Genomic DNA, 14991 nt, shown 5'->3' with positions numbered 1-14991 from the left:
TCAAATAATTTCATTTTCTATATGTTTTTCTCATTATTTATAATGAACCCTTAGCTTAACTAAAAATAATTTTTTTATTCAATGTTTTTTTTCTATTTTAAATGGAGCTGGTAGCATTGCCTATAAGATTAAGGTCATCCAATACTTTCCATTTTGAGACCTTGTTTTCAGTTACTTGTAGCTTTGCCTAACTCTAACCGTTTTGGCTGAAATTTTCTGTGCTGGGTGTCTGTCTCAGGCTAAATTTTTATTTCAAAGTTTGTCTAATTGGGTTAGTTGTTTCCAAAAATGAGATTAGGGGAAAATATGTTGTTTTGCCCATGTTTAAAACATTTTTACAACAGTTCCATTGAGAAGCTCCGGTGCCTCCATGCTTCAGACTTTGGCAAGAAGTTCATACTGGTGCCAGGGATGTGCCTTTTGCTGTCCACATGAAATTTTGCTTAAATTTGGCCAAGTAATGAGCCTCAAAAGAATCTCATTTCAAAAATACTCAGAAGAGATTTATTGGCGTTTGATAGCTAAATTCTCCAAATATTTCATCTGAGCATGCTTCAGCCCAGAGCTGCAAGGGCTGAATAGTTCTTTCCCTGCAATTGCTCCTCCATGCTGTCAGGGACAGTATCTCTTGTGCAGCACTCTTTGCTCCCAAGGCAGTGAGTATGGGGAGGTGACCTGATTTGGATTCAGAGGGTTGGGGCTGTCGTGATAAAAGTGTGGGGTGTTGCAGCAGCCAGAAGGTGGCTGGGGAGGTAGGTGCTGGGGGGTGGAGTGTTTGGATATGAGCAAACGGGAAGGGGGGGCAAGAGGAGGGGGTGTGTTGGATAGGATCAAGGATGGAAGTGGACTGGAGCTGGGAAGTGAGGGATTTGGATCGGACCAGAGAGGGTGGGGGCCAAGAACAGGGCTATTGGGGTGAGGGGTTGGATAGGAACAGAGGAGGAGGGGGCAGGAGCTCAGGGGTGGATGGATGGGAAAGGGGGGGAAAGGACAGGATGGGGGCACAGGGACAGAATGACTATTAGCCACCACAGCATGCTCCCCTTCAGAACCCAGGAGTTCTGTGTCTCTGCATTCCTCTGCTGTGAAAGAGCTGTGAAACCCACTGGCAAAGTGTATGTCTCAGCCCATTCTAGTGGCTGGTTTACATAGAGGATAACAGCCTTCTACTGCTACCAGTTATTCTGCTATCTTAAGAGGTAGTCTTCGCTATGAATCTAAAGGTCCAGATTCTGCTGATGACCCAAGATGGGGGTCATTATGCTTCCACTGGACAGAATTTCTTTTTAGTTTTTCCCCCGAAAGAACTACATTAAAAGAACATTAAGGTTGTAAAGTCAAGCATTCAGAAGTTAGGAAATGCCAGAATGAACATTACTCCTGCAACCTTAAATACAGACCTTTGTACATATGCATTATTAGATAGCCTTTAATTACTCAATCATGCAGAACCAGATTAATGCATAGGCAAAGTTGGTACATGCCTAGGGCCCAAATTTGTGGGGTAGGGACCAAAATGGATTGTGGTTGTGTTTTTGTTTTTTAACTAGTGATGCTGATTTGCATGCACACTTAAAAAACTTCACTCACTTGAGTGAATGGCATTGCAACCTGGCTCACGGGATTACAGCACCACTCGGGTTTGCCCCAGCTGCTCCTTTGTTATGGTGAGCAGCACCCCGAGTGGCTGTTCATAGCAGATCCACAACATGGCCAGTTCGATCGCAATGAGTGTACTCTATGGTCATGTGTTGTTTATATTAGAAGGTAGGGATCCAGAAGTGTATGTTTGCCTAGGTCCCAGTGATGGGTTAATCCAGCCCTGCAACCATGCACTTTTTCTTTTTTTTTTAAATCACAGGAGCCCATTTCATACAGTGCTCAGGTTGGACAGTGATCTGGGAATGAATCAAGGTTGTATAATAAATGACGTCTGTAGGATGCCAGCCTCATTTGTAAGAGAGTTGAAATGTGCGTAGAAGGAAGCAGGGGATTGTGGAAAGTAACGGAATGGTTTTATGCTGTAATGGAATTCTGGAGACCTGGATTCTATCCCTGCCTCTGTCACAGAGTTCCTTTTTGATTTGAGGCAAGTCATTTTCACCAGAATTTTCACAATTGGCCGCTAATTTTCTGAGTTCCCATAGTGAAACACCTTGGGCCAGATTTGCAGAAATGCTGAATGCTTCCAACTGAAGTCAATTGGAACTATGTTTTCAGCATAGTATTATAATGTTGAGTTTTATAATGTTAAGTTTTCAACATAGTGTTACAAAAATGTTAAGTAAAAATCAGGCCCAAAGTGTCTCAAATTGGGCAATTACAGTTAATGCACACTTCTGACATTTTGGACCTTAATCTGTCTGTACCTTAGTTCCCCATCTGTAAAGTGAGGGTAGCTATAGAACCTATTCTTTGCTTCCTGTTTTACAGTTTTAGATGGCTAAAGTGGATATTTAGTACTTGTTTCTTTAATTGGTTTTCTAATTGTTAGTAGAACTTCTGATTTTACATTAAAGAATGCTACTAAGAAATTTCACACTTAAAATGTTAATCTGCTGCAAAGGACACATACGTCTAGGACCTCATTAGCATCCTTGCTAGAAGAACAATAAAAACTGACACAAAATGGATAAACAAATATCCCTGCTATATTTGCAAACCCAATCACCCTCCAATGTATTGAAAATCCACAAGTCAAGACAGCTGAAATGCTTTGTTCAGGTTACATTCCTCCATATTTGAAGTCATTTGGACTTGTGCTCCTAAATCACGGAGATCTTTTGAAAATCCCACCCATAGGTATCTAAAGAGTGGGCTTCTTAAGCTCCTGTTTTTCAAAATGTTGTCCTGTGTGTAAAAAAAAAAAAAAAAAAAGTTCACAATAACTTTAATGTATTGAAAGTCTGAGCAGTTTTTCATTTTTAAAACTGAAGTAATTTTATTTTGAAGTGAGAGAGATTTTTAAGCTGAGAAAAAACTTTCTAATAAAAATACAATTTTAGCTGCTGATGCTGCATACACTTAGGCACATGCATAGTGGAAATCAATGGGACTATTTATGAAAGTAAATTTACATACCCGCTTAAGTGTTTGCAGGGTTAGGACTTTAATTTTTCAATATTTTGGTTTTTTGACTATAGCACTTTTGTAAAATTCAAATAAGATATCCTCCCATTTCTTTTTTGTAAACAGCATCTATAATTCAGTTCATTTATAAATTTTAATCTACACAGATTTTCAACTTTATTTTACAAAGTCTCAACCTGATTTAAATCAATTATTTAAAAAAAAAAAATCAGGTGAGATCAATCATAATTTAAAGCAGTGATTTATTGGCTTGTCTCAGGGTAGAACAATTAAAGGAAAAATTAAAGGAAAAATAGTAATTTTTTATTATTAATTGTGGATTAATTGTGCATTAAGCCAGGGTAGAACAATTAAAGGAACAATTAAAGGAAAAATAGTAATTTTTTATTATTAATTGTGGATTAATTGTGGATTAAGCCTCCCATACATAGTGTATTATTACCTTATAACTGTTCAATTATTTCTAAAACGGCTTGAAATTCATATGTAAATAACATTTGCTGTAGTGGCATTCAGCTGTGAGTAGGTCAGGATTCCCACAAACTTTATAGGTCTTCTGTTGCAAAAGTTCAAAATCAAATATAAAATCAGAACTAATTTTGCATGTTTTTTAACTCTTAGAAATACTTTAATTTTATAATACTGTGGAGATTACTATGCTCTGCAATGTCAATGGTAATTTTTAATGATTATATTTTTATTATAAGTGCTCAAACTGTTTTCATAGTTAGGGTTTAAGTTTAGTCTGAAGAGTTGTTCCTTTTCGATTCTTTCAAATTGAAGGATGTCAGAATTTTTTTACTCTGCTACTCTCTAGTTCTCTTGCCATCCTTTCCTTACTTGTCAATTCTTCTGGGGGATCTGATTAGAAAGTAAAAATCAGCACAATTGTACTTAAGCATCTGTGAAACTGAGACCATGGCTACACTTGCAAATGTAGAGTGCTTTGAGTTAAACCAGCCTTTGTAGAGCACAGTAGGGAAAGCGCTGCAGTCTGTCCACACTGACAGCTGCAAGCGCACTAGCATTTACGACACTTGTAGCGGCATTGGGAGTGGTGCATTGTGAGCAGCTATCCCACAGAGCACCTCTTCCAATTCTGGCACTGTGGCTTGTGGGAAGGGGACGTGGGGGGCGGGGCATTCTGGGTCCTGTCCCAACACCCTGTGATGTATCAGTTCGCATCCCAGCAATCCCTCTGCTTCTGTCCACAATTGGCGCCATCTTTCAACGTGTTTTGTACTGCGCGCTCTGGCTTCCCTTTCGGTCTGTGGGAATGGAGCCCGAACTGCTGAGGAATATGCTGATGAGTCTCGCCAGCGCATCACGTTTGGCAGTCGAGTTACTCCTTAAGATCCAAAGTGACATTGAGGACTCCAACAATGATATCATCGCGAGTAATACATATGAAACAAGATTGCTTGTGGCATTCGCAGACATGCTCACCACTGTGGAACGGCACTTTTGGGCTTAGGAAACAAGCACTGAGTGGTGGGATCGCATCGTCATGCAAGTCTGGGATGATGAGCAGTGGCAGCAGAACTTTCAGATGAGAAAAGCCATTTTCATGGGACTGTGTGAGGAGCTGGCCCCCACCCTGTGGCGCACAAGATTGAGAGCTGCCCTGACGGTGGAGAAGCGGGTGGCTATTGCAGTCTGGAAGCTGACAACTCCAGACAGCTACCGATCGGTCGCTAACCAGTTTGGAGTGGGGAAGTCGACCGTTGGAATCGTGTTGATGCAGTTTGTAGGGCCATTAATCGCGTCCTGCTCAGAAGATCCATGACTCCAGGTAACGTGCATGACATTGTGACTGGTTTTACACAAATGGGTTTCCCTAACTGCGGAGGGGCGATAGGTGGGACGCATATTCCAATTCTGGCACCAGCCTACCTAGCCTCCGAGTACATTAATCGGAAGGGCTATTTCTCTACGGTTCTCCAGGCGCTTGTGGATCACCATGGGCGTTTCATTGACATTAACACAGGCTGGCCCGAAAAGGTGCATGACACACACATCTTTCGAAACACTGGCCTGTTCAGGAAGCTGCAAGCCGGGACTGTTTTCCCAGAGCGGAAGATCACAGTAGGGGAAGTTGAAATGCCCATTGTGATCCTTGAAGACCCCACTGACCCTTTAATGCCGTGACTCATGAAACCCGACACAGGGAGCCTTGACAGCAGCAAAGAGCAATTCACCAACAGGCTGAGCCGGTGCACAATGACTGTGGAGTGTGCTTTTGGCCATTTAAAGGGCCGCTGGCACTCTCTGTATGGGAAGCTGGACCTGGCCGATAACAACATCCCCGCAGTTATATCCGCGTGCTGTACCCTCCATAACATTTATGAAAGTAAAGGTGAAAGATTCACTCAGGCATGGAACTCGGAGGTTCAACACCTGGAGGCTGAATTTGAACAACCAGAGAGCAGAGCTATTAGAAGGGCCCAGCACGGGGCTGCAAGGATTAGGGATCCCATGAGGGAGCAATTTGAGGCTGAAAGCCACCAATAATGTCTGATGCCCAGCACGGGAAGTGCAGTGATTCCAATGTTAGTAGGAATCTGTGTTTGCTATGTATGATACACTGACTTGCAGTTCCTGTTGCTTTCCTGGGCTAAGATATCTTTTACGTTATGCAATAATAAAGAATGTTTTCAAAGAAAAAAAGTCCATTTAATGAAAAGAAAATGCATTTATTGAAAAGAAACACAACTGCTTGAAAAACACAAAGGGCAAGGGGGTGGGGTGGGGAATGGTACAATCACAGGTTTGCGTATGTCCTGTTATACTCAGCCTTCCTGTTTGGAGTGCTGTGCAATGAGTGCTGCACTTCAGGATGGCTATATTGCACGGTGATGGGGGTTGAGTGCAGTGGGTAAGGGTTGTAGTTTTCAGGGCTAGATGGTGAAGCTACAGGTGTTGGACGCAGCTGGTGGCGATAAGAACCCGGATGTTGGGGAAAGTGGGTTGGAGGTGACATGGGGGAACAAGGGAAAGAGTTTTGGGACAAGGGCTCCAGGCGGCGGTAGGCACGGTAGTGCTCTGCCTGCATGGCTACCAGTGCCTGGATCAAGTCGGCTTGGCGCTCAATGATGCTTATCAGCCATTCTGTGCTTTGGTGCCGGCGATCCGCATTCTGCTGGAGGACCCTCCTTTCACTCGCCCGCCACTCCTGCACTTTTTGATTTTCATTAAGGGAGTGCTGCATAATTTCATGCAGCATGTCCTCTTTGCTTCTACGTGGCCTCTTCCTGATTCTTTGCAGCCTCTCGGCCAGTGATAACACGGATGGCTGAGATCTCAAGGTTGCGTCTCTAAAGGCAAAATGCAACACTTAACAGAGTGGCTAGAACAGGCATTGTGGGACGCTTCTGGAGGACGATCAGAGCGCATTAACAGACCAGGGCGTCCACACTGGCACAGTGGCGCTCCAGCGGGGGCACATCAAACATTATTCCACTCGCCGAGGTGGAGTACCAGGAGCGCTCTAGTCGCAGAGTCAGAGTGCTCTGCATGCCTTGCCAGTGTGGACGGGTAGTGAGCTAGGGTGCCCGGGGTGCTCTTAAAGCGCTCTAACTTGCAAGTATAGCCATGCCCTGAGTAGGTTTGTGCGATCGCTTACACTGCTCTTTCTGCTAAAAAAGCACAACTGTGCAATAGCACAGATGCAGTCGTGATACAGTGGATGAGAAGCTGGATATGAGGCAACAAGGGCACAGTGTTGACAAGAAGGCCAATGGCATTTTGGGATGTATAAGTAGGGGCATTACCAGCAGATCGAGGGACGTGATCGTTCCCCTCTATTTGACACTGGTGAGGCCTCATCTGGAGTACTATGTCCAGTTTTGGGCCCCACACTACAAGAAGGATGTGGAAAAATTGGAAAGAGTCCAGCGGAGGGCAACAAAAATGTTGAGGGGACTGGAACACATGACTTATGAGGAGAGGCTGAGGGAACTGGGGATGTTTAGTCTACGGAAGAGAAGAATGAGGGGGAATTTGATAGCTGCTTTCAACTACCTGAAAGGGGGTTCCAAAGAGGATGGATCTAGACTGTTCTCAGTGGTAGCAGATGACAGAACGAGGAATAATGGTCTCAAGTTGCAGTGGGGGAGATTTAGGTTGGATATTAGGAAAAACTTTTTCACTAGGAGGGTGGTGAAACACTGGAATGCGTTACCTAGGGAGGTGGTGGAATCTCCTTCCTCAGAAGTTTTTAAGGTCTGGCTTGACAAAGCCCTGGCTGGGATGATTTAATTGGGGATTGGTCCTGCTTTGAGCAGGGGGTTGGACTAGATGACCTCCTGAGGTCCCTTCCAACCCTGATATTCTATGATAACTTTTGCAAGATTCTTCTGATTTTGTAAGTTGTGTTCCCAAACCTCTGAAAAAGAAAAAATGTGGGATTCATTCAACCCCTGTGTAAAAAAAAAAAAAAAAAAAAAAACCACCCTGCTGTGTCCAGCTGAATTTCTTCCAGCTCTTCTCTGCAGTTTTCAGTATTTATCTTCTCTTCAGCTATCCTTTTTTCTCTTTATATCTTTTCCCTTCAGTTTAGTTCAGTGGGCCACCCAAAATTCCCATTTCTTCAGCTGGCTTTGTGCAACTGTAGTTGGTTCCAAATTGCTACAGCAGCAAGGCAAGATCATTCTACCTGTAAATTCTGCAGGTTTCTGCAGCTGGGTGGGGAGGGATGAGTAACTTTTGTATCAAGTTAGAAAGTGCACTATGACATCCTTGCTGTCTTTTGCTGTCTCCATTCCCTGTCTCTTCGTGTCCTGTTTTTACTCCTCTGAGCCATACTTCTTCTTTGCCTCCCTCTCTTCAACCCCTCTGCCCCTGTAAGCTTGCACCAAAACACACAGGACTTTGTTAGTTTAGGCCCCAGTCCTGGAAAGGTTTATGTGTGTGCTTAACTTACTTCAGTGGAACTACTCGTATGTGAAGTTAAGCATATTTGCAGGATTTGGGCCATAACTTACAATCTAAGAAAAACAACAGCAACATGGAATCGTTATGACATTCAAATAATCACATTAACTTTTACTCTAATACTGTTGTCCATCAATCCCCCCCTCCAATCCTCTTATTGTTGCTATTTCATTCTTAGTGTCATCTAAAGAATGGGGCCAAATTCTGCTCTCTATTATTACACTTGTAAGAATTTGGATTGACTTAATGACATCAGTGGAATTGCTTCTGATTTACAACAGTGTATCTGAGAGCAGAATTGGCCATCAGATCATAAACCGTTCAGGTCAGGGGCTGGCTTCTTTCTGACTGAGAAGCACCGTGCACACCTATAGCACTGGAAAAAATTATTACATTTTTATCTAATACGATGCATTATGCCTCCTTTACTATTTGGAAAGTCAAAGTTGGTTAGCACTTTTTGGAAATTAACCTAGCAATTATTTGATCACGCAACTGCATTGTTGTGGCATCCAGATATCAACCTTTTAGAATATGATTGAAATCTAAATTTAAATAAATGTCATTTCTAAAGAATACATTAATTAAATATTAACAATACTCTATTGAACGCTCAGTTAATTATTATAAATTCTGTGAAATCCTACTAAATCTTTTTTAATCCTCTTACATTTTTGGTCTGAAGAAACAATTTGCTCCAAGCTCAACACAGGACATAGCTTTGACACAGAAAGCTGTGGAACTCCATGTAAAAGTTGGATTAGTTGAATTTGTATAAAAGAGCGTTGGCAGTAAAAATGCTTCCATTCCCTATAATTGCAACAGTTGATATGAGTTGCTTACCATGTCTGCTTTTCAGAAAGTTATAATGGCTACTGTTGTGTGAACTAATAGGAGCCTACTGGGGAACTGTCAACTTGAATTATGTTATATTCAAGTTGACAGTTCAACTATTGCAAGTTTAAGTGTTGTATGAAATTATTAGGGATGAAATTTCACAGCAATGTGATTTCAGCTTGAAGGTGTCCCTTTGAATTTAACAGTAGAATCTTTTTCTCTTCTTTCTTGTCCTCCTCCTCTCCAGCTCAGAACTTTTAAAATTATTTTTGGGGAAGGATAAGTGCACAAGCTAGAGAAATGAAATGGGTATTATTTCTGTACTGCTATTCGTGGGGAAGCAGCATTGTCCCAATTTTGTGAGATGCTTCGTGCTCTCAACTCCAGTTTACAAGTGTGATTCTTTGCTATTGTCTGTGGGTGTGCACTTGAAAGTAAGTAAGTAGCTCTTCGCAGTCTGCTTGAGACTTAACTATCTCAAGCAGTTCAGTAACATCTGCAATTTTTGCCACCTCACTGTTTGCCCCTTTTTCCAGATCATGTATGAATATGTTGAATAGGACTGATCCCAGCACAGACCCCTGGGGGACACCACTATTTACCTCTCTCCAGTCTAAAACTGACCATTTATACCTATCCTTTGTTTCCTATCTTTTAACCAGTTACCAGTCCATGAGAGGACCTTCCCTCTTATCCCATGACAGCTTACTTTGCTTATGAGCCTTTGGTGAGGGACCTTGTCAAAGGTTTTCTGAAAATCTAAGTATACTATATCCACTGGATCCTGCTTGTCCACATGCTTGTTGACCCCCTCAAAGAATTCTAGTAGATTGGTGAAACATGATTTCCCTTTACAAAAACCATGTTGACTCTTCCCCAACAAATTATGTTAATCTGTGTGTCTGACAATTTTCTTCTTTACTAATCTATGTATTATTTATACTCATTACTTTTTTGAAACTTCTCAAATCGCAATACTGTAATCTCTGTATGCAATACTGTAATTTGTAGCAGTTTGAATTCTTCTGTTCAGAAAGAATTACAGGTAGACCATTATAATTTGTACTAGTTTTATTTTACAATCATGCACAAAAACCTTACATTGGAAGAACATTATTAAGGTTAGAAAGTCAAGCACTCTAAAGATAGGAAATGCAAGAAGTAATGTTGCCTGTGCAAACTTAATTTAGCCTGTTTGCACATATGCATTATGATAGTCTTTAATTATGTGATCATAATTTTTGTATAGGACCACTGCATCATAGATGAACGGTTCTCACTTAATGAGTAGCTACTCAATAATTTGTTTTATCCTCATTGTTCAATGTGAGGCCATCCTTATTTACTGCACAGTATTCAAATCCTGCTTTGAAGACAATTATTAATTTCCTCATGGGCTTTTGAATGATTCCTATCACTGAGGGTATCTGAGGGCTTCATACTTAAGGCTAAGATTTTCTCATGGAAGTAATGGAATCTGTAACTTCCAGAGACCTCTGTGACATTTTCCGCTTCATCCCCGGGTTGACAGTGCCTGGTGCAGCTCCCAGCTGCCGCTGGTGGCAGAGGGGACCCTGGAGCCCCAGCAGCTCTGTGTACTGGACCCTCCTCCCTACCCACTTTGTCACAGTTTTTTTTAGTAAAAGTCAGGGACAGGTCAAGGGCTTCTGTGAATTTTTGTTTATTGCCCTCCTTCTATATCCTTTCCCATCCCCACTGGTTCCCAGTCCTCTTGCCCAGACAGTCCCACCACCCAGACTCCTGGACAATCTCATTCTACTTCCCAGCCCATTTTTTCCTGGCTCCCAGTCCCAGTCTCCCCAGCTTGGCTCCTACTTTCCTTGCCCAGCTGGTCTCCATCTCCTCCAACCCAACTCCTAAACCCAGTTTCCCAATCCCCTCCTGCCAGCCTCCAATCCCAATCTCTCCAAAACCCTTCAAGCTATTTGTCCAATCTCCAGTTAGACACACCCCAATCTGACTCTTGCATTCAAATCGGACAGCATATTTCCTCCATGCTACCTGGCTGTTAGCAGAGAGAGTATTTTAGAGTGCAGGAAAGGCAGGGTCCATCATTTAAGTTTTGGGGACCATCCCCCGGGCCGTAGTTAGCACAGGGCTGCAACTGCAGGGATATTCCTACTCCAGCCCCCTGCAGCACTGGACTGCAGCATGTTTATTGTGGACAAAATCTTCAGGGAATTTAGTCCCAAAGTTTGGTAAGTTTCTACTTAGCATGTGTGAATGGCAATTGTTCAAAGTCTTAGAATTTAGCTAATTTGGGCAGATTTTCATGGGGATGGCAAAATGCACATACCAGACACAAAGGTCACCCTGGCTAACTTTCAAGTCCCTGCTCCAAAGCAAGAGGGCGCTGAACTAATCAAAGAAGTTGCATGGGCAAAACTTATTTTTCTTTAACCTCATTCTTTGAAATTGTTCAATTGTTTTGAGAAAATTCAGCCTGAGGCAAGCAATTTTGGAAATTTTCAGCCTGAATGGTTAAAGTTTGTCAAAGTTATAAGCAACTGAAAACAGTGTTTTATAATTGGAAGGGTCATCACCTTTAATTATAGGCAGTACTACCCGCTGATTTCACTATTGTTAATGCAGCATTTTTTAAACTGCGGTTAAGAAATGTAAGGATATTTTATTGCTTCTTGGTTGGTTAAATAAATTAAAGAGCATATGATTGAGATAATTACTCACTTTTTTCTTTTAAATTCAGAGAGTGGAGGGATTTCTTAGCAAAGATATCAGCTATCTGATTTCTAATAAAAAGGAAGCAAAATTTGCTCAAGTTCTTGGACAAATTTCTCCAGTCCCAAGCCCAGGCTCTGCACATACGGGCGGAAATAGTTCACCTCATCCCAGTAGCAGAAGAGATCGACATGATGGAAATTCATTTAAGATGGTGGATACAGTAAGTTTCTTGGGAAAAATTCTGCACATCAAGTGCATCCAACCCCACCTGCTCAACTGATCGTCCCTTATTTTGTTTTCTAAAGGTTGTGTAAACTGTGGAGCTGAGATTGACTTGGTTCAACATAACAAATGTAGTTTGAATCAGTTTAAAACTAACTCTGATAGTTAAATATGGCTTAACCTGCCTAAGCTAGAGTGTGTTTCCCAAAAATAAAGTTCAAATATTGGCTCTTTCCATACTGAAGCCAACTATGTTTAAACCACATTTTTGAAAACTGTTTCCTAGCATAGGATGGCCAAACTGCTTAAACAGCAATATCATTAACAACTTTGAAACAGTGTAATTTAAAATGGTTCAGAACACAGTGTGATCCCTAATGTAAACAAGGCCTGCAATGGCATTTGCTATTGCCAACATTCTTTAGAAACCTAGGAATTGCAGCTGCATATGTAGAGCCTTTTTAACATCATTCTACAAGATTTTGTGTGATACAGTCAACCCACTTTCACTATCTTATCAACACTAGCAGGCAGAAGATTTGTGTAGCTGTATTGGCATCTAGGAAATAAGCACACAAATCAAATATTTTAAACCTGTTTTCAATGGTCAAATGTTTTTTTGCTATATTTGACTTTAATAGTCCTCATTCCCTTTCCCTGAGCATTGCACTGATTTCCACCAAGTTTGTAACATGGTTAACTGAGCAAGTTTTATGTCCACATATGACACAGTTAGAAACTATGTGGGTATACCATGTCTGATCCCTGTTTAGGAATACGATTATCACCACAGGTGGTGAAAATCAAGTGTTCTGGCTGCTGGCAGCTGTGAAAAATCTGAAAAAGAAATTAGCTTGAACCAATCCTAAAATTCCAGAAAATATCACTGAATTGAAAGAAGTTGACAAAATTTCATTTAAAATTGAACAAAATGTTTTGTGTGGCCCAAAACTAACCATTTTGTTTCTGGGCACATTTTCACATATAAGTAAATAAAATGTAGGTCTAGATTAACAATATGGAGGGGCCCACCTTGCAATGTTTAGTCCAGTGGTTAGTGCACTTATCTGGGATGGGAGAGACTTGGGTTCACTTCCCCACAGGTGAGGTGGAGAAGGGATTTGAACTTGGGTCTGTCATGTTGCGGGAGAGTGCGCTAACCCCTGTGCTATGAGGTAGTCTACAGGGGTTCTTTCTTAGTGTCTCCTGTTGGCATTGTTCCACTTTGTAAAAAATACTTGAATAGTCACAAATAGTTTTGGATCAACCGAAACTGCATTTTTCAACAAATAAACTATTAATCCAGAAAAGTTCACCCTGCACTAGTTAAGATACATAAGCCAGGGTGCAGTACTTTCTAATATGGTCATTCTCTGTAGAAGGGGACACTTAATCTTGTGTGTGTAATAGGTTACCCAGCATCCCTACCTTCCTAAGTCTCTGTTCATTACTAAGAAATGTGGTCATACAGTAGGGGAGTCGGAGGTCTTGCAGTGGGAGAGGTCAGGGTAGGAGTGGGACTTGACAGCTAAGGAGAATTCTGACATGAAAAGCTCTGGAAAAAAGCAGCAGCAGAGCTGGTCATCCTACAGGTGCCTGGGGGAGCACTTTCTCTCTGGTGTTTAGCTTCTAATAAGTATTTGAAATGCCTTATTCCCATAGCTGAATATCATAATTTCCTTGAATATCTATTCAAGCATATCCCTTATCAGGCAGTTGCACATTGATACGCATTGTGAAACCTGTCTTTTCAGTAAACAATACTGGAAGCTTAGGCAAAGACTATATTGTTAAACTTTGCTGGCTCTAATAGAGGACATGAAAACTGGTAACACCAATTTACCACATTTTTGTGTTTTCCATATTTGTTGATTATTTTCTGTAATTGATAGTCCCAAAATAATCACTGAAAAAAAATCCAGAAATCAAAGACATTTTACAGCCCTAACACTGAGCAACTGTGGCCATGAAAACATTCATAAATTCAGGCTTTTCAAAATCATATTTGACCTCTAGGATGAGGTTAATTCTTTGCTGTGTGTCCCTCCTGCTTGGAGATGACTTAGAATGTTTGGAATCTGATATATATTGGTGTTCATAAAGCGATATAAATCCTTGCCAGCAGAGGGCTAATATGGCACTACCTTCTCTACAGTTTCACCCAGGCTGTTGAGATGGTACTGTGCTAAAATGTTGTTCCTTAGAAACATATTGCTAGTAACTCTCATGGAAGTTGCAAACTATTAACAGTGAGAATACTAAGCTTTTAGCTATATAGATCCCAACAGCACGCTGCAAAAACGGTGCTGATTTTCAGCATCTGATTGATGAATGAAAATTGATAGAAAGTGGTAGTACGTTAAATAATGTAGATTAACACATGGTTATAATATATAGTATTTTGTTGGTTTAATAGAGGTATTTGACACACAACCTTTAACTTCAATTTGTACAAAAAGCTAATTTTTTAACATAAAAAGATAACTCACTTTATGTTTCACTGTCTGAAATGAGCACTAATGTGTTGCATACAATAAGCAAAGTTTCTTTTAATTTAGGTACGTTTGAGTAGAGGAAAATCTTTAGTTGAAAAAGCTATCAAAGAACAGGTAAGCTGAGCAGTCCATAAATTTGGATTTAGTAAAGAATATTACTCTCGCTATTCTGCATAGTAGTGAACATCAGCAGTAGAGTAGTGATCTAAGGGAAAATACACCGATGGGAAGTAGAGCCAGATGTGCTGTGCTGTTTCTCACCAGCACACGCTACCTTCAGGACTGGTTGCAAGACTCACCTGTTTTTCCATTTATTTCCTGGAAACTTCGGGAAGAAGAGAAAAGATCTGTTTTTAAAGATTTATGTCTAATAATTGATATTTTATCAAGGTCTATGCATTTCTGGTAGTTAATACACATAGAATTTGAGACGTACATGAAATCAGAATTATATATATATGTATGTATGTATGAATAAATTCAGCAGTTGCAGGATTCCCAGCTGATAAATCATATAACAATGTGAGCAACATGGGCTTTCTGGATGGAAAGATCTGTGACATAAAGATTGTGAAGGCAGCTGAGGCAAGTGAAAGTCATCCTTATCTTTTGGCAGGAAGCTGTGTGGGAAAATACCATGTCTTCACCTCAACTTTTCTTATGTCTTGCTTTACATCAAACCTTTAAATGTATTGCTTTTATTAAATATTAA

General features: G+C 41.0%; 1 protein-coding gene across 2 annotated transcripts in view; it reads left to right on the top strand.

Annotated features, from left to right (window-relative positions):
• The window catches only part of DBF4 (DBF4-CDC7 kinase regulatory subunit), a 43195-nt gene that overhangs the window by 3424 nt on the left and 24780 nt on the right, over positions 1 to 14991 (top strand). For both annotated transcript variants that reach the window (XM_048838060.2, XM_048838059.2), the window contains exons 4-5: positions 11588 to 11782; positions 14343 to 14393. In XM_048838060.2, coding sequence (XP_048694017.2) covers positions 11588 to 11782; positions 14343 to 14393 — 246 coding nt within the window. The remainder of the gene's footprint in view (positions 1 to 11587; positions 11783 to 14342; positions 14394 to 14991) is intronic.

This window comes from Caretta caretta, chromosome 2 (assembly GCF_965140235.1).
Source record: "Caretta caretta isolate rCarCar2 chromosome 2, rCarCar1.hap1, whole genome shotgun sequence".
Taxonomy (NCBI): Eukaryota; Metazoa; Chordata; order Testudines; family Cheloniidae; genus Caretta; species Caretta caretta.
Note: the sequence above shows the minus strand (reverse complement) of the source record. Positions and strands in the feature narration are given on the sequence as shown.